General features: G+C 48.5%; 1 protein-coding gene across 1 annotated transcript; it reads right to left on the reverse strand.

Moving 5' to 3' along the window:
* Window positions 1–9679: 9679 nt before the first annotated feature.
* LOC127013866 (secreted Ly-6/uPAR-related protein 1-like) lies at window positions 9680–14478 on the reverse strand. Its single transcript, XM_050892924.1, has 3 exons — window positions 14427–14478; window positions 11197–11316; window positions 9680–9891 (listed from the first exon to the last, which is right to left on the reverse strand). Exons 1-3 carry the CDS (start codon window positions 14476–14478, stop codon window positions 9680–9682), a joined length of 384 nt encoding a protein of 127 aa, XP_050748881.1.
* Window positions 14479–17692: the final 3214 nt, after the last annotated feature.

A 17692-nucleotide genomic window follows, 5' to 3' on the forward strand; every position in this document is an offset into this window, starting at 1 on the left:
ATTGCAACAGGCTTCCTAGAGAGGAGGTCGATGCCCCATGCCTGTCAGTGTTTAAGAAGCATTTGGACAATACCCTTAATAACATGCTTTAACTTGTGATCAGTCCTGAAGTGGTCAGGCAGTTGGACTAGACAATCATTGGAGGTGCCTTCCAACTGAAATATTCTATTCTATTCTATTCTAGTCTATTCTATTCTATTCTGTTCTACTCTATTCTGCCTGAGTCTGCTACCCCTGAGAAGTTTCCAGAAAAAAAAAAGAAAAGAAAATCCAATGCATGAAGATCCATTTACACTTTGCTTCTATTTATCGTGTGACACAGGATTTTCTATAGGGGTTAGATGCACTTGTGTGACCAAATGATTGTCCCCTGATCAGAAAGTTAGTGCTTGACTGCACACGCTTGATATTTCTTTCCCACAGACCTGGTGGCTTGTCGAAGCAGCAGCCTGTCAGCAATTGCATTTTATTACACGTGAAAAAAATGCTGCATGCTTGCCAACATTTTTCTAAGGAGTTTGAGAGGATTTTCACAGGGGACCCAAAAAGCTGAAGCTCAGCCCTGTGCATGCATCCTTACGCTGCCAATGGAGAGCAAGTGCTCTCATGTGTGCTCTGGTTAGGTGACAGCGATGCCTGCTCATCCCCGTTTCCCATTTGATGAAAAACACTTGCTTTCTCTGTCCCATTCAGGAAAACAGGCACAAGAGGAGTCCAGTGAGACTCTAAGGATCCTCTAAGGATCCTCTAAGGATCTAAGGAGGTGTTTGGTGACAGTCAACATGGCTTCACTAAGGGCTAATCCTGCCTGACAAATTTGGTGGCCTTCTACAACGGGGTCACAGCATTGGTGGATAAGGGAAGAGCAACAAAAGTCATCTACCTGGACCTGTGCAAGGCATTTGACACTGTCCCGCATGACATCCTTGTTCTAAATTGGAGAGACATGGATTTGACGGGTGGACCACTCGGTGGATAAGGAATTGGCTGGATGATCGCACTCGAAGAGTTGCGGTCAACGGCTCAATGTCCGAGTGGAGACCAGTGACGAGTGGCATTCCTCAGGGGTCGGTATTGGGACTGGCGCTGCTTAACATCTTTGTTGGAGACATGCACAGTGGGATTGAGTGCACCCTCAGCAAGTTTGCTGACAACACCAAGCTGTGTGGTGCAGTCGACACGCTGGAGGGAAGGGACGCCTTGCAGAGGGACCTTGACAGGCTTGAGAGATGGGAGGTGCAAACCTCATGAAGTTCCACAAGGCCAAGTGCAAGGTCCTGCACCTGGGTCGGGGCAATCCCAAGCACAAATACAGGCTGGGCGACGAGTGGATTGAGAGCAGCCCTGAGGAGAAGGACTTGGGGGTATTAGTGAATGAAAAACTGAATGAGCCAGCAATGTGTGCTCGCAGCCCAGAAAGCCAACTGTATCCTGGGCTGCATCCAAAGAAGTGTGGCCAGCAGGACACAATTCTCCCCCTCTACTCTGCTCTGGTGAGACCCCACCTGGAGTACTGCGTTCAGCTCCAGGGCCCCAACATAAGAAGGACATGGACCTGTTGGAGTGAGTCCAGAGGAGGGCCACAAAGATGATCAGAGGGCTGGAGCACCTCTCCTATGAAGACAGGCTGAGAGAGTTGTTGTTCAGCCTGGAGAAGAGAAGGCGCCGGGGAGACCTTATAGCGGCCTTCCAGTACCTAAAGGGGGCCTGCAGGAAAGATGGGGAGGGACTCTTTATCAGGGAGTGTAGTGATAGGACGAGGGGTTGTAAGAGACGAGACCCAAGTAACTGTACTGTGAGCCCAGGCAGCGCCCCAAGGGGTGGTTCCAGAAGTGGGAGGAGGAAGCCCGGGAAGAGGCCTGGTGACTGATTGGTGTCTCAACCACTCCTGGTACTGGGGCAAGAGAAGGTTCCAGAAGTCCAGGGACTGGGGCCAATAAATAGGGGCATGTCCAAGCCCCACATTGGGCGCTCTCTACACCAAACACCCCCATTGGCAGGTCCAATGCTGGATCCAGGACTGGTGATCTCTCTATCTCTCTCTATCTCTCTCTGTCTCTCTTTACCTCTCTTTATATCTCTTTCTCTCTCTCTCTTCTCTCAAAATTGTTAAGTAACACAAGGCCTACCTTGGTTTTTCGTAAAGCCGCATAGCTTAGGTGGACATAGTTGTAAGAGGGCCAACGTTCACAGAATATTTGTTCCATTAAAGTTGGTGTTTATGTACGGACCTTGAGTGTGATTTCACCTTAATCCACACCGAGGGGATTTGCGAATCTGAGCCACTCCCCCCTCCTCGCAGGTGGGACATATCAGGGGTAAGTTTTAAACTGAAAGAGAGTAGATTTACATTGGATATTAGGAAGAAATTCTCCACTGTGAGGGTGGTGAGACACTGGAATAGGTTTCCCAGAGAAGTTGTGGATGCCCCATCCCTGGAAGTGTTCAAGGCCAGGTTGGATGGGGCTTTGAGCAAGCTGATCTGGTGGAGGTGTCCCTGCCCATGGCAGGGGGGTTGGACTAGGTGATCTTTAAGGTCCCTTCCAACCCAAACCATTCTATGATTCTATGATCCTTTTTGTGATGACCTTCTAGCTCATGAGATCTTGCACAAAGCTTGGATCGCCCAAGGTAACCATGGCTTGAAGATGACACAGTCACAAATAATGAAAATTATTGTACTTGGAGAGCTGATCCTCCCAGAGCAGATCAGAACAGGCTGGGTTGTTTAGCCTAACAAAACATCTGAGACAGGACAAACTGCCCATAGAAATACCATCTCAGAGCAGGGAGAAGCAAGAGCAATATTGTATTATAAATGTGGTTTCTGACCATCACAGCAGTGAGGGTCTGGAACAGCCTCCTGCCAGCAGAGCCACACAGATGCATATACGCCAGATGAATTTTTTTCTTTAAAGAAGTGATAAAAAGAAGTAAGGATAGGGGATGGGTCTTATAAGCTGAGGAGACCCTTTGCATGTGCTCATTGACTGTGCTAGCAGTAAAAGCCCCTTGAGGCACCTAGACTGGCTTCCTATGCATGAGGAACCCCAACTGGCCCATGACATCTTTGCACAGAGCTGGCACAGCAAAAGTAAGCTTGCAGAAAACCCTATCACGAGCTGAGGACAAAAGCAGGTAAAAAAAAAAATCTCCTAATTGCATTCCCCAAAGGCAAACATAAACTAGACCCCTTTCCCAAGGTGGCCATGGCTGGTGGCTGATAGCAGTTTGTTTAAAAATCCTTATTTTCTGGGGCAGAAGTCAGATGTCTTGCTATTAACTCTCCCTTCCTCACCAGGATGGCTTTCCTCCTCTGCTGTAAGTGCGTCAGTCTGTCACTATCTCCTGGGTGTTTGTTTCTTTTTCAGATTTGAATGTCATCCCCAAACACAGCGACAACTGTCATTACACTAAAAACACCTCTTCCCCTGTGTCCTCTCTCCCCAGAGCCGGGAGATCGGCAGCAGCCAGGAAAGATTAAAAACAAATTCTGGCTTGTTTTGAGCCCAGCTTTATAAAGACATGGCTCATCTGATCGTGGATTTGTGCGTGCACCTGTAACAACATACAGCTGCTGGTTTGGATTTGTTGCGTGGCAAGAGTTTATGAAGTCCCTGTGGGTTTCAGGAAAACAGATATTCAGGTAGAAGAGAAGCCTTCACTGGGACTGAAGACAGCTCAGACCTTTTTAAGGCTTCAGAGGATCCATGACGAAGAGCTACATCAAAGCACATTGTTAATGAGGCTTTGCTGTTCTGCCACTCACAGCTCATGGTGAACGTGTCCTGGTGCCACCGGGAACCTGGACCCCACTGCCCACTGTGGGTTGGTGCTCCTTGCTGGGAGTGGTGGAACATCCCTCTTGCAAGCATCTCCCATCACTGCTGCCTCACAACCAACCTCTGAAATCCTGCCGCTGCCCGGGGGAGAGTTTCGACTGGCAAAGTGCCACCCGCCCCCGGGATTTCACGTAGGCAAGTGGAAAAGCGTTGTGCCTCAGCCTGTGTTTGTGCCGCATCTGGGGAACCAGCTGAGCAGCAAAGGGGTGTGCGTAGCAGCAGGGCTCAAAGAAGGTGCAAAACTTCTTCCAAGCATCGGGGTGTGCCTCACCCTCATCCTCACAAGTCCAAAGGTACTGCAAAAGCAAATGCACCGACATGAGCACCTTGACATCACTCAATCTCCTTTTCCAGGCAGTCTTTTTTATTGCATTCCCAGATTATCGGGCAAAAGCAATTTCTTTTGCAAGGAGATGAAGGGATGTTCATGCCTGTCCCAACTACAGCTGTCAACAAGACAGGAGTGAGCTCTACTGCTCCAAACACTGGTGAGTCCAGGGCAAGGCTGTGCGTTAAAACAAGAGTCGGACAATGCTTCAGTACTGGTGTGCCATCGCTGATGTGACTGAGGGCACATCAAATTGCCCTTGCAATGAGGAGGAATGGCCTGAAGACATGAAAAACATATTCACCCCTTGTATTCAGAGACCTACTGGCCAAAGGGAGCCTGTAGTGGTTTTGTTCAGATGACTGAGTTAGATTTTTGGGATTCTGACCCATGGGTTTCATATGCTATGGCTTTTGGTTGCCTTTAACATTGTGGATCTGTGTGGATTTCAGCAATATGCCCACAAGGGACTAGTGCAGAATTGGTTCACCCCAAGGCACAATGTCCTTACCCACATTTACTAAGTGTATTCAGAAACTTAAAGCTCAGTTGGCACTAAAGATGTGTTGCAGGACCGTGCCTGGAGCTACCCATGTGTGACAATACCCATCTGTTTAATAGGGACTGACTGGGGAAAGGGGATCAGGATCCAGCCCAGCCTCAGATAGGGCACAGAATGATTAATTGACACACCTTGTGTTTTTTAAAACCTCGTGGCAAACTGTAGACTGGAGCTCTAGGGAATGGGGATGAAGGCATGCAGTGAAGGCAGTTAATGCACACGCAGGCCATCTGCCCCATCCTTTTGCAATACTCTGAGCATCCCTCTCGAGTTCAAGTGACCCTAAATGACTTTGCTAAATCGAGATACCAACCATGATGCTGTGCTTGCCTCCCTGCCCCTCAACATATCTGCTTCAGAAACCCTAAAGTTTCCTTTCACCTCATTTTTAGGGGATTTGTCTTGTTCTCAGACCTGGGGCCATACTGAATAAAGAGGCTTCGGATTTGTATTCCTCTGGAATTAGGGATGCGAGAGTCGTGCAGGAGAGCAATGAAGATAGCCGAGAGAGGATGTGCCGACGTGTCGGAGGCAGCAGTTCCAAGTCATCCAAGGCTTAATATGGAAAAATAGATCTATTTTAAGAAGAAAAAAAAAAGTGCACATGATAGGTTTTAGACGAGAAATAATTTGGGAGTGATATTGAAAATGATATCACTCCTGCTGCACTTCAGTCCTGCCAAGCGCATTCTATAATTAATAACTACTTCAGATGAAGTGACTTTCTTTTGAATGTGCAGTATTAAACATTTAAATCCCTATCTGTAAATATAAGACTGTGGCAGATATCTCCATAAGCCTTGCAGCCACATGCTAATGTATATTTATATTCTAGATACGTATTTTTAGCAAGAACTACAAGTTCTTTCTGTATTTGATTACATCAGAGCTCTGTTTTACATTAAATGTCTGGACTGCAAAAATATCCCCTTCTTTTTTCTTCTCTTGGCGTTTTGCAATAATTTCTGCCCTTGTCTTGTCTCTTTTCCTTTCATGCCCACCTGGATTAATGCACCTTCCAAGAGGGCTGTATGGTTTTTCCCCTCCCTCTCCCTCCCAAAGAAGACAAAATATATAAAATTGAAAGAACTCAAGCAGCAAAACAGCCCCTGGTGTTTCCCACCTTGCAGCTTGAGCCAGCCTGCAATCAAGGCATGCCAGGATAACTACCACCACTCACGGCTACACATGATGTGACCAGTGTCCTGCTGTGATCCGTGCTGGAAACCCCGATCCTCTACATATTAATCATGCTGTTTGTGTAGCTTTGCTCTCCCACAGCACCAGCGATGCTTTTGTGGGAATCTTGCTCAAGTCAAAGCAGCAGGATTGAACCTGGGTCCTGATCCAGTCCAAGCCAAGGCTGGTTGTGCACTGTGTTTCCAGAGGAGGAACTATTCTTTGAAATATCCACTCCACCACCAAGGCTCGTGGAGCCCACAAGGAAAGGCCACACAAGGCAGACATATCGCCATGATGGTTGGCTGGAGGTGGGACTCAACAGGGTATGCCAGTTTGAATATCCTCACCAACGTGGGTCGGCAAGCACCACCCTGAAAGTTTAGTCTCTGTCATGCTTTACTCTTTAATTTCTAGATGGATGAAAGTGTTTGCAGATTTGCAGCTGAAAGAAGGTGATGCAAATCAGGGCTGCACATCTGTAGGGTTGTGCATCTGTAGGGCTGCCCCACATTTGCAGAAGGGCTGGAAGGTGATGGAAAAGGCAGCTTCTTGGCCAGATAAAGCATAAGGCACTGAGGAGTGCCCTCACATTTGGAGATAAAGTCTCTGGACGTGCACAGAATGACTGCTGGGAAGAACAAGCCCCCAGAAGGGCGGGTAAAATCCTTCAACACAGCAACAGCAGCACTGGATGCCGCCTGCTGCGAAGCCTCATCTTGCAGGGCCGAGAGGCTGCTAGTCTTTTTATGGCCCTTTGGAGACACATCTTTCTCTGTTCTATTTTATTCAGCCTATATTTAAACTTCTCCCTCTGTATGTCCACTCGACCCAGTGACGCAAAAGTCGGCCAACTCCTTTGAATCCCCTGGCAGTGTCCTGCATTTGCTGGGGCAGTAGTGCTTGCTGGGTTTAACTCCTAGGGACCAAATAACAAGAATAAATAAAAGCAATAACCAAAGCAGCAGCAAATGAAACTTTGCAAGGGCTCCCAGTGACGACTGTTCAGCCCACGGCTTATGGCTAACACTGTGTGAACTGATGAATATTAATGCAAAAGTACATTTTGTACCCCTGACACTCCGTGTGAGGGACTTTCCACCTCGCCTAATCTAGGAACATATTACAAGTGCTTTGAAGCTAAACTCTGCCTTTGACTCTGTTTCGGCCACAGTAGAAGCTCGCTGCTCTGGTGATGGAGCCATATTAACAGGCAAGTCGTAGGTGACAGGAGATCTGCAGTGCAGTGTGATACAGGATGCTCACAGCCAGCACCAGTGACACAAGGAGGGCGGTGGTCCCCACCCGCAGCATCTTTGCAGCACAGAGCGGACTCTGAGTGGTTGCTCCCAGCCGCCTGCTTGCCTTGCTGTGCTGAGCTCAGCTGCTTTCTCTTTGCCTGCAGCAAGAGAAGCTGCACTAAGAAAACCCCCAGTTCTCTCTGTGCATGCCCTAGATGAGCCTCCTGTAACTGCTGGATGGTACTTTACCCTTCTGCCACCCTTCTCCCCCACCTCTTCCAGCGGGGATAGCCTTAAATCTAGCTCTTCTAAGGAGTATTTTTGCATTCCCTTGCTTGTCCCCTTCCGTAGCTTTTCCCCTCTCTGGCACAGGGCATTTGGGGAGCTGCAGGAAACCAGCCAGAGACATGTCCTCCCTGCAGCCCTTGCTGCCCCACGCTCCCTTCCTGGGTGAAGGCTGAGCGCACAAGAAAGATGCTGCAGGCTGAAAACTGGAGGTTCCAACTTTATTTGCTAGATTCTCACCCAGAAGGGAACCCTCACCCTTCCAGTTCCTCTGTATCCAGACCCTGCCCCATCTGCACATGCAATAGATGGAGGAAAGTTCAGCCCGTGTTAGCACAGCACAGGACCCTGCAGCCAGCATGGAAAGGCCACTGGGGACAGTGACTTACTCCAGAGCTTGAACCCAGAATAGAAAAGGGCATCTGATCTAAGGATGGCAGTGATGGTGGTTTGCTTCTGGCCTGACACATCAGACTGTTTTTGAAGCAGGGAAACAGAGAACAGACGAGTAGGAAGCAGAAGCTGGTGCTCTATGTCTGCAAGGGTGGGTGTAATATCAGTATTTGAGTAACTCCCAATCGTTATCCTCTCAATGGCATTTTTCCCCTGCAGACCTCAGCATTGCAAGGTTGTTTCAGGGAAGCTGTCACTGTTTTAGTGAAGCACAGAGCATTTCACCTCCAGAACACAGGGGCTCATCATCCTCCTGAGCCCCAGGCTTGCACGGGGCCCTCTGCCAAGGAATGCAATGCCTTGTCAAAGTTCTCTTGCAAATGGTACTGAGACAGACCTTGAGAAACAATTACCTCTGTGCAATGAATAAAAAGAGCCCCCCTGCTTATTCCTTTGGTTTCCTGGCTGGTGTCTTATGGAAACAGAGTGGAAAATGGAAAAAAATGGAGAAAAAAAAATGGAGAAAAAATAGACCTTGCCACAGAGGAGGTTGCAGGGACAGCATGAACACAAAAGGAAGGTGCACGGGATGTACCCATGCTCCACTCTGTCCTTGCTCTTGCAGGTTGCCTCCTGCTCCCCTGGACGAGCCCTGGCAATAGGAACAGAGCAAATGGCAAGTTCCCGGCTCTCCCCCACTGGAGAAGGCTGTGAGCTGGGCATGCCCGGCTCATTTGTATCTGCTTCCATTCCATCTGGTTTTATAGCAGGCAGTGCATCAAAATCAATCTTAGAGCTGCTCCGAGGGAGAATGGAGCAAATCCCCAGCTGGGACCTAGTAGCGCTGTTAACTGGTGTGAGTAAAGCCATTGGCTTTTCCCAGAGGTGAGGGTCTGGGTTAACCGTTACTTTTCCTTTCCTGCAGCCCCTGCTGTGAAGGGACGGGGGAGGGCAGAATAACGGAAGAAGTTGCTTGAAGTGGTCTGTAGAACATCTGGGAAGGGAAATCCAGGAGCTCTGATTGCAACCCGAGCTCAGGCAAAGGGGCTGCTGAGGGTTTTGTCTAGCCCAACTCCCAGATTTGCTTTTGCAGGTCTAACCTGCCCTGGCCTGTTAGTCCAGGGCATGTTTTGAGCTTTCCAGAAGTACATTCCATCTCAACACATGAAGGCTGAGCCCTTCTGAACTCATTCCGTAGCTTATTCTAGACAGAATTAAGTGCCAGGTCTCTGCAATCGCAAGCCACACTCTGCTGAGCAGCTAGTAAGTGGGGACCAACATCCATCTGCTGCTCTGACTCAGGAGATGGCACCAAAAGTGGAAAGAAAGTAAGTCAAGCTCCTGGTGGAGGGTTGCACGATTTTTTGGGGGTTGCGCACAGGGATTTAATAAAGGCACACAGGCACAGGTTGTGTGGGAGCTTGAGGAGACCTGGGAAAAAAGCACTGTCGGCATCCAGTGTGCGTACAGCCCCTGCTCTTGCCGAGGATGACGCCAGAACACCAGTCTTGATGGCACTGCCCAGTCCCTCCTGCTGCGCAGAGCTGCAGCGCTTGATCCACTACTGCTCCCCACAGAGGAAAGGTGTAGGAGGAGACGTGGGTCCTGAGGACCAGAAGCAGCTGAAGGTGAGGAACATCTGCTTAGCAGCTGGAAACTGGAAATTTGAGGGCTTTAGGTCCCGGTTCCCAAACTCTTGGCTTGAATCCACTTGAATTCGCAGCATTGAAGATGGGTGAAGCCGCACATCAACGAAGAAAGTTATTCCCAAGGCATCTAAAAATTCATGAGGCAGCTTGGCAGAGAGAGAGGTGGGGATGTTTTGGCTGGAGCATGGGCACTTGCGACGTTACAGAGTGCACTGGAGGAGTGTGCCAACAACCATGGCCATCAGACCCAGCGTTGCAGAGCTGCTTGCCACCCCATTACTGCTCCTGGTGTCATCGGTGCAGAGGTCGGTGTAGCAGCATGTCTTGGGTCTGGTGGCCCCTATCCCATTATAGGAGAGGCATTCCTCCTCACAGCTTCTGGTCACAGTGATGTTGCCGAAAAAAGGGTAACCTGAAACAGGCAGATTGGAGAGGGGGAGAAGGATAAGAGAGAAAAAAAATGGTAAAGGGAGGTGCAGACAGCTGGCATCGAGAAACACTGACTTTGTGCAATGGAGGACGATTAAAAGTAAAGTGTTTATAGGTACATAAAGGCAAATAGGGTGTTGAGCATCTCTAATCCATGGGTCTCTGTAATCCAGACTGCTCTTTGTAGGAACAGGTCCGCCAGTTGTCCCTGCTGACTCCCTCTCTCCCTCCTTCCAAATTTATTCTAGCGTGGACGAGGGACACAAGTCCCTGTCTGTTTTGTTCAGGTGAGTTGCTCCTGCAATGGCTCTGCCTAGAAGGTGGCAGTGCCAAGAAGCACTGGTGTCACGCCAGCATGGTCATTGGTGAGACAGTTGGTGTTAGGTGAAAGTGTCTACAAACAAGGAGAGAGCCCCTGGGTTTCTGCGATATGTTTGCACACATCTATAGGTTCAGGGTCCGTAAGGGCATAGGGGTAGGAAAGGCAAAACAGAGTAAGCAGAGTGAGTCCTGTATACTTCACTATGAGGCTCTGAATGTGATGGATTTCTCTCCTTCCCGCTCTAAAGTTGGATAACTCCACCTGGATTCTTATAGAGAAGTTAAAGGATAATCCAAACTGGGACTGGGAGGGGGAGAGGGAAGCGTGGCCAGCAGGTCGAGGGAGGTAATTCTGCCCCTCTACTCTGCTCTGGTGAGCCCCCACCTGGAGTACTGCATCCAGCTCTGGAGTCTTCAGTAGAAGAAAGACATGGACCTGTTGGAACAGGTCCAGAGGAGGGCCACAAAGATGATCAGGGGGCTGGAGAACCTCTCCTCTGAAGACAGGCTGAGAGAGTTGGGGTTGTTCAGAGAGTTGGGGTTGTTCAGCCTGGAGAAGAGAAGGCTCCGGGGAGACCTTATAGCGGCCCTCTAGTAAATACTTTAAATAAAGGGGGCCTACAGGAAATAGGGGGAGGGACTACAGTGAGTGTAGTGATAGGATGAGGGGTAATGGTTTTAAACTGAAAAACAGTAGATTTAGATTAGATATTAGGAAGAAATTCTTCACTGTGAGGGTGGTGAGGCACTGGAAGAGGTTGCTCAGAGAAGCTGTGGATGCCCCGTCCCTGGAAGTGTTCAAGGCCAGGTTGGACGGGGCTTTGAGCAACCTGATCTAGTGGAAGGTGTCCCTGCCCATGACAGGAAGGTGGGAACCAGGTGATCTTTAAGGTCCCTTCCAACCTAAACCATTCTATGACTCTATGATCTCTGCCCACGAGCACTCACAGCAAGCAATGAAACTTACCTGAGTCTACGGAGTGCAGTGTTGTTGTGCACACAGTGGCTTTCGGGGGGCACAGGGTGGCTGTTTTGCACTCAGCAATGTCCGTGGGTTCCTTGCACGTGTAACATCGTAAGGACTGGGCTGCAGAAGGGAACAGAATGGGTCTGAGGTGGTCGCAGCAGCGAAGACAGACAGCAAGTCTGCAGTTTCTCTGCTCCGTGGTGGGGACTATGTGACGGTCAGTGCTTCATCCCCCCTTGAGCAAGATGCAGTGGTCTTGGAAACTAAGCATATCTGGAGGCAATGGCAAAGCTTGGATATGTCAGGAGGGATAGACCAAACCCCAGCACCAAAGGACAAGGATGGTGTTGCAGGAGTTGAGCATGATCACTACCTTGGGGGCTCAGCAGCCCAAGAGCAGGGATCTAGAGGGATCTATTGCTTGAGCAGCTTTGATAGGATCTTTGCCTCCTCTGTAAGAAATGCTGTAACACAGAGCAAAATAGCTCCTTCTGTTGAAAGCAGCATTCACCAGCACTGAAAGACTGGCAGTTCCCCCATCCCTCCGCCCACAGTGACAGCTCCTTCGTGCTTGTTTAGAGGGATTTCTGCAGAACTTAGTAACTGAGAGCAGAATTTAAATTTCAGAGCTGTATCAGAGATCCTAAGGGCTGAATGTGGCCTAAAACCCACTTTAATCAGGGGCTACTGCTGCTTTTTAAAAGAGATGATGCTATAAAGCTCTGGCTGGCTGCCTGCTGGCAGAGGGACACCTCTACATATGTAAGCATTGATCACAGCAGTTGCTCAAAAGTCTCGGTATGAGACCTGTCCGTCCACAGCCTGCAAGTGCGCATATTTTTCGAGGTCATGCTGGTGTGGCTTGATGACAGAAACCAGACTGGCTTGATAGTTTCTATCCTACCTGCCTTCTACCAACACGGCAGCTGAAGAACCGCCCAAATGTGTCCACTGCCATCTACTGGTAAAATTGCAGAGAGACTATGTTTTCTTGTGATAGTTCTGCAGCATCTGCTGTTAGAGAGAAACCTCTGGGACTTTGTGATAAGGATAAACATTTTTGAAGGCAGTTGTTTGACCGCCTGATTCTAGAAAGAATTTTCAGGGCATCTACTTCTTTTAGTACCTCCTTTGGAAAATTCAGCTGTGCAATAGAGCCTACCCGATGCAAAAACTTTCTTTGTCCTCTTTGCAGAGGTAGGAAGGACTTTTTAATGTGGCCATATCCTTTGTAAACAGGTGCGGTGGAGCCATCCCTTTTTACCTGAGCTGAGGACCTCGGGACCTCCCTTCCAAATGATCCATGAGAGGTTGTTTTATATTTTAACATGTAGTGCCCACTGAGAGAGAAAACACAACGTTGTCAATCTGGCAAGCATATGGATGTTTCTGAGTGTGTAAGACTGGCTAATGTATGGATGGAGCACTGCTAGCTTAAAACATCTGATAAACTGATCTGCAGCCTTTGGATTGAGCTGGTTTCCAAACCTCACCATTGTCATGGTTGAGCAGGGCAGTGCCATGGACTCTGGGGGAGTTACTTCCAGTTAAGAGCAGGTTTAAGGAAGAAAATCCTCAGTCCCCTTGTCTTTCACTGGCACTGGGTGGGGCACTCAGAGGACACTGGTTTTGTAGGAAGGTTGCAGTGGAAGAGGAAAACTCAAAACCATAAGGACCAGAGCAGGAGAGAAGAACTGAAAGTAGAGGACAGTGCTGTGTCCTGATCTGAGGCCAATAATTCACCGTTCATCACTGTCCAACAGTACCTTCTGCCCCTTGATATCAAAACTCTGGAAGATGAATGGTCACAGACATATTCCTCAGCTGCAAGAGCTGTGCCTAGACCAGCTGCCTCCCACTGGGTCATCCCAGCAAAGCCATTTCTGCCTCCATCTCAACTATAAAGCAAACGGTGGTGATGCCTCTCTGTTTCCATAAAGCACTCCGAGACCTTTGGGTGGAAACCTGCTCCATTAGTTCCTCAGCAACCCCATTAAATCCAGGACAGGACTAGACCCAGGAGGAGGAAAAGAAACACATAATACACCACCTGTGACATATCTTGAAAGAAAGAAAAAAAACCCCAGCGGGTACTGAAATGTAAAAAATTGCATCAGCTGTGTAGAAGAAACTGCACCTGTCCTGGTTCAGCCCTGTGGTGGGTTTGACCCAAAGCATGTCCTTCAGCCAGCAGTTGGGTTTGCTTTAGAGACAGGTGGAAGGAATAATGAGGGTAGGGGGATCAAAAAAAGCAATGCAGCCTAAAGAAGAGACCCAAAACACTTCCATGCATAAAGAATTGCAAGGTGTATGCCTTTCAGCCTTCTTCCACTTGCAACCCTTTGAATGATCTCCATGTAGCCATGCCGCCAGATGGAGATGGTCGACCCCTGCCCAGGCTGCCTTTCCTCTGAGATCTTTCAGAGTCCCATGAAAGCAGCCTGAAGATCTCTGGGGCCCATGGGCTGTAGGTTAAAACCCACTGGGTTGGAGTCACCCCAAGGATGACTCTGTTCCAGGCCAAGGATATATTTGCAGCGGGTCACAAATAGATGGAGTAAGAACACAGCCATGACCAGACCCTGCTACCAGCTTGCCCAGACCCATCAGAGACCAAACCTAAACAGACCCAGGAGAATTTCCTGGTCTCTAGAAATTAGTGAAAACACTAGAGCTGGTTGTTTAATGAACCTTTCCAAAATCCTTGGAGTTATTTCTCTTATCTTGGAGTTATTTCTCATATCCTTGCCCATATCTATACTGAAGCCTCATCCTCTGGTTTTCAGAGCTTCCAGCAGCCAGCCGGGAGGTTTTAGGGACGGCAGGAGCTCAGGATGAACATATGTCATCCCATCCCTGAGGGGACAAGTTGGCAGCTTAAGAGCTTGTACTGCCCTGTGCCATGTGGCTGTCATTCACACCTTAGTCTTACAAAGCAGCATGTCGATCCCCTCCATCCCAGGGTACCGTGTGAGCAGGGTCGGGTGACAGGCGACCACCTATGCATACAAACGATGTGCATTGCTCTCCCATCAGGCATCACGTCTCTCCCCTTTAGGAATGCATATCCCTTTTCCCCATTCACGCTCTCCATTGACCTTCTTAAATACATAAAGGCGTTATTTCCCCTACCTGGGGATTAGCAGGTCTTTCTGCATTGATGCCTTTCCCCTCCCCTCCCAGGCATTTCCCAGGGGGTCCCTGCAGTGTTGGGAATGCAGCGGTCTTACCCAACTCCACATATGCCAGGCCAAGCAGCACCCCAACCAGAAGCGTCTTCATGCTGAGAGCAGATCCGTGCAGCCGGGACAGTAAAGAAGAGCTGCTCTCAGGGAGCTTTATATGTTTTCCCACCCTCCACCTCCTGTTGATCCTGTGGGCGGATTCCATCGGCATGATCAAGGGAGAGCTCAGCTCCAGTCTGGATTGGGATTTGTAGAGGAACAAGTTCCCCGAGGAGGTGACATCACCGCAATGAGCAGACTCCTGCCATACGTTGTCTCTTCTTCAGGTTTGTGTCCTGGGGCTGGTCCCATGGAAAAGGAAAAACACAGCTTGCACTGCAAGGGGTGGCCCCACACCGGTGCTTGGATGGGGAATGTGACAAGGTATGTTTGTTCCTTCAAGTCTGGCTCCATGAGCCAAGATCTGGGTTGTGTCATGCGTGTTGCATTGGGCAACAACAGTCAAGATGCAAGCGGCAGCAGGCTGGGCTTCCATGCGCGTTGGCTCAGCCTCACCAAAGCCTGTGCCATGTTTTCATGCCTACCGCTCTCCAGGCTGCCAGGCAGGAAGCTGGTGTGGCTGGGTTTGCCCAAAGCATGTTTATTTTCCCAAATCCAGTGCAAAAGCAAGCCCGGTTTCTGGCTCCCAGGGGCTTAGTTATTAACTGAGTCCTGGTGCTGAGCAGCTGGGCATGGGAGTCACTGAAAGGCCAGTGGAGGTGAGCATGGGAGATGGTGCTTCCAAGTCTGGGATTTGGATATGTCATTTTGTTTTAGGTTCCGGGTCTTGCTGGCAGAGCAGGGTGCTGTGCCTTCTTTTGTAAAGCTGTCAACTATTGACCAAATTTTATTCTGAAGCTGGGAAATAAACCCAACATGGAGAAATGGATCAGTTTTCCCACTGCAGTACCTTCCTGATAGAAAATTTAACTTTATGCATTTCAAGGCAATCCTTTCAAACATAATAATTTTTTTTGTATCTTATACAATATTTGTGGAAACAGCTTAAAAAGCTTGCAGTTAGGGAGAAATTCTTTGCTTCTCCCTTTTGACTGAGCCAATGGCATTTTATATTTCATAGGAAAAGTTGATAGACTTCTTGTTGTTTTTGTTGTGATCCAGGGGGGAAAACCCCAGCATTATGCAATTTCCCATAAAACAGCTGAATAAGCCAAAGAAGAAAAGTTTGTGAATCACTGTGAAGCACTTGGAGACTTCAGGGACGGGGACAAGGTGAGTGCACAAGCTGATTTAATGACTGGGGGTTTGCTTGTCACAGGCTCATTGAGGCGATGCACGTGGGCGTTGCTACCATTCCCAGCAGCCTATCCTTTTTCCCAGTTTGAGATTGGGGATTTTTGGGAAAGCGCTGCTCCCTAAAGGGTTCTCAGTAACTCGAGAAGCATTGCTAATGAAAATTTCCACAGTCATGGATGACACAAAGCTGATCGAGCTGGGGCAGCGGGATCAGTACTGTGCCGTGGGAAAGGGAGGGAAAGATGTGCACCCTAATGCTTGCTTGGCTGTGAGGGTGAGAACCATCATTTATCTTGCTGTGCTGTCAGAGACCAGGTACATAAAGAAAAACAACACAAACATACCTCTCTGGGTATATAGGAAAAACTCCGCTCTGTGAAAGCCACCAGACCTGGTTACATCCAGATCCTTTCTTGTAACTGGTCAGTTCAAGGCACATTTGAGCAATATCTTAATTAACACCCATGAAACTGGAAAAGGTCCAGTGCTTTAAGCGTTCAAGGTGGTTGTGCCTCAATAGGTAAGCACAGCAGGGTTGGCACTCCAGCCTTCACAACACTAAAGCGCTGCTTGGCAGATTGTGTGTAGCTTGCTGAAATGGAGGTGTCCACACAGGCATGTTGCAATGGTCTGCCGGCCCTTGAAAGGCATCGCATACTGAGAAATCCTTGGAATAAATCAGTGTGGTAGAAGGAATAGTGATATAAATAGGAAACTAAATGAGTCTGTCCAGCTTGGTGGAGGCTGTCCATCACTGTGGCGTCTGGACATGGGATGCATCAGCACAGTAGGATTGTTTGCCTCTGGGCAGTGCAAAGCCACTTAACTCTATCTAACGGCTTGAAAAGGTTTGAGATCTGACGGTAAGGCAGAGCGTCAGGAAACCACCAGAGCTGGGGTTGTTAAAGCTCCTGCAGACTGTCTGAGTGTGCCGGAGTGCCAGACTTCAGGGAGAGAGAAGTTAGGAGCGTGCCAGTACGATTGTGGAGGAAAGGGAAGATCTACAAGTATTAATTGACTGAAAGGTAACTAGGAGCCTCTGGTGAGATGGAGCCCTGAAAACAAAAACAAACACAAACACACACAGGCGATGTCATGTTGTGTGTTGGGGTGTAAGGGAGGCTGTTAGCAGGGTGATTATGGAAGTACTAGCACCCTGGCATGAAGTCCTGGTGGCTTTTCACCTGGAATTTCATTGCCTCATCAAGAAAAAATAGGGTCCTGATGGAAAAAAAAATGCAGATGGAAACTAATGGGAAGGCTGGGAGAACAGGATCCACCCCAAAAGACGACACTGGAAAACACTGGCCCCTTTTAGCTTGGCAGAACAGAGGTTGAGAGGAGATATAAGGAGATACAAGTTTTTTTCCCAGAAATAGATTGCAAGCATTGAAAAAGAGCTACAGAAAGAAAAGCTCTGTAAGCTAAAAGATCACACTAGAACAGAGCTGAGTTAAGACTAGCATGAGTTAAATGAGACTGGCAATCAGAGGTAGGGTCTTAAAAACTAGGAAAAATTGGGTTCTTTCTAAAAACAAAGGCAGGGTAGAAATCCCCGCTGCTTTAAGATGGAGCTTGATAAATATGTGAAAGAAGTGGTTTGATATAGCAGTTAGGACAGCCTTAGACAGCTTGTAGGGCTCAGGAGGACCTAAATTCCCATCTGTCTTTGTCAGTGGTGGAATAAACCCTGAACAAGGTTTTGAACACTGACTGACAGGAGCCATAAGGGACTTCAGTTGAAATGTCATTTCAGGTCTGAAGATCTGAGAATATAAATGAGGCGTGGCGTGTAGGGAGAAAGATTTGTGTGCCAAAAGCCTCTCTGAATTTTCAGTGGTATCAATCCAAAACCACTACCAGCCTGTCCCTGTGAGACTGTCCTTATTTATAAGGTAATCTAGGTAGATATAATCTCTCTCCGCTTATCACATATGCAAGGAAACACAGATGACATAAATTCAGTGTTCACAGGGAAGAAGGCGATGTGCTTTATAACTATCTGATCTAACTTC

The sequence above is a fragment of the Gymnogyps californianus genome, chromosome 2 (assembly GCF_018139145.2).
Source record: "Gymnogyps californianus isolate 813 chromosome 2, ASM1813914v2, whole genome shotgun sequence".
NCBI lineage: Eukaryota > Metazoa > Chordata > Aves > Accipitriformes > Cathartidae > Gymnogyps > Gymnogyps californianus.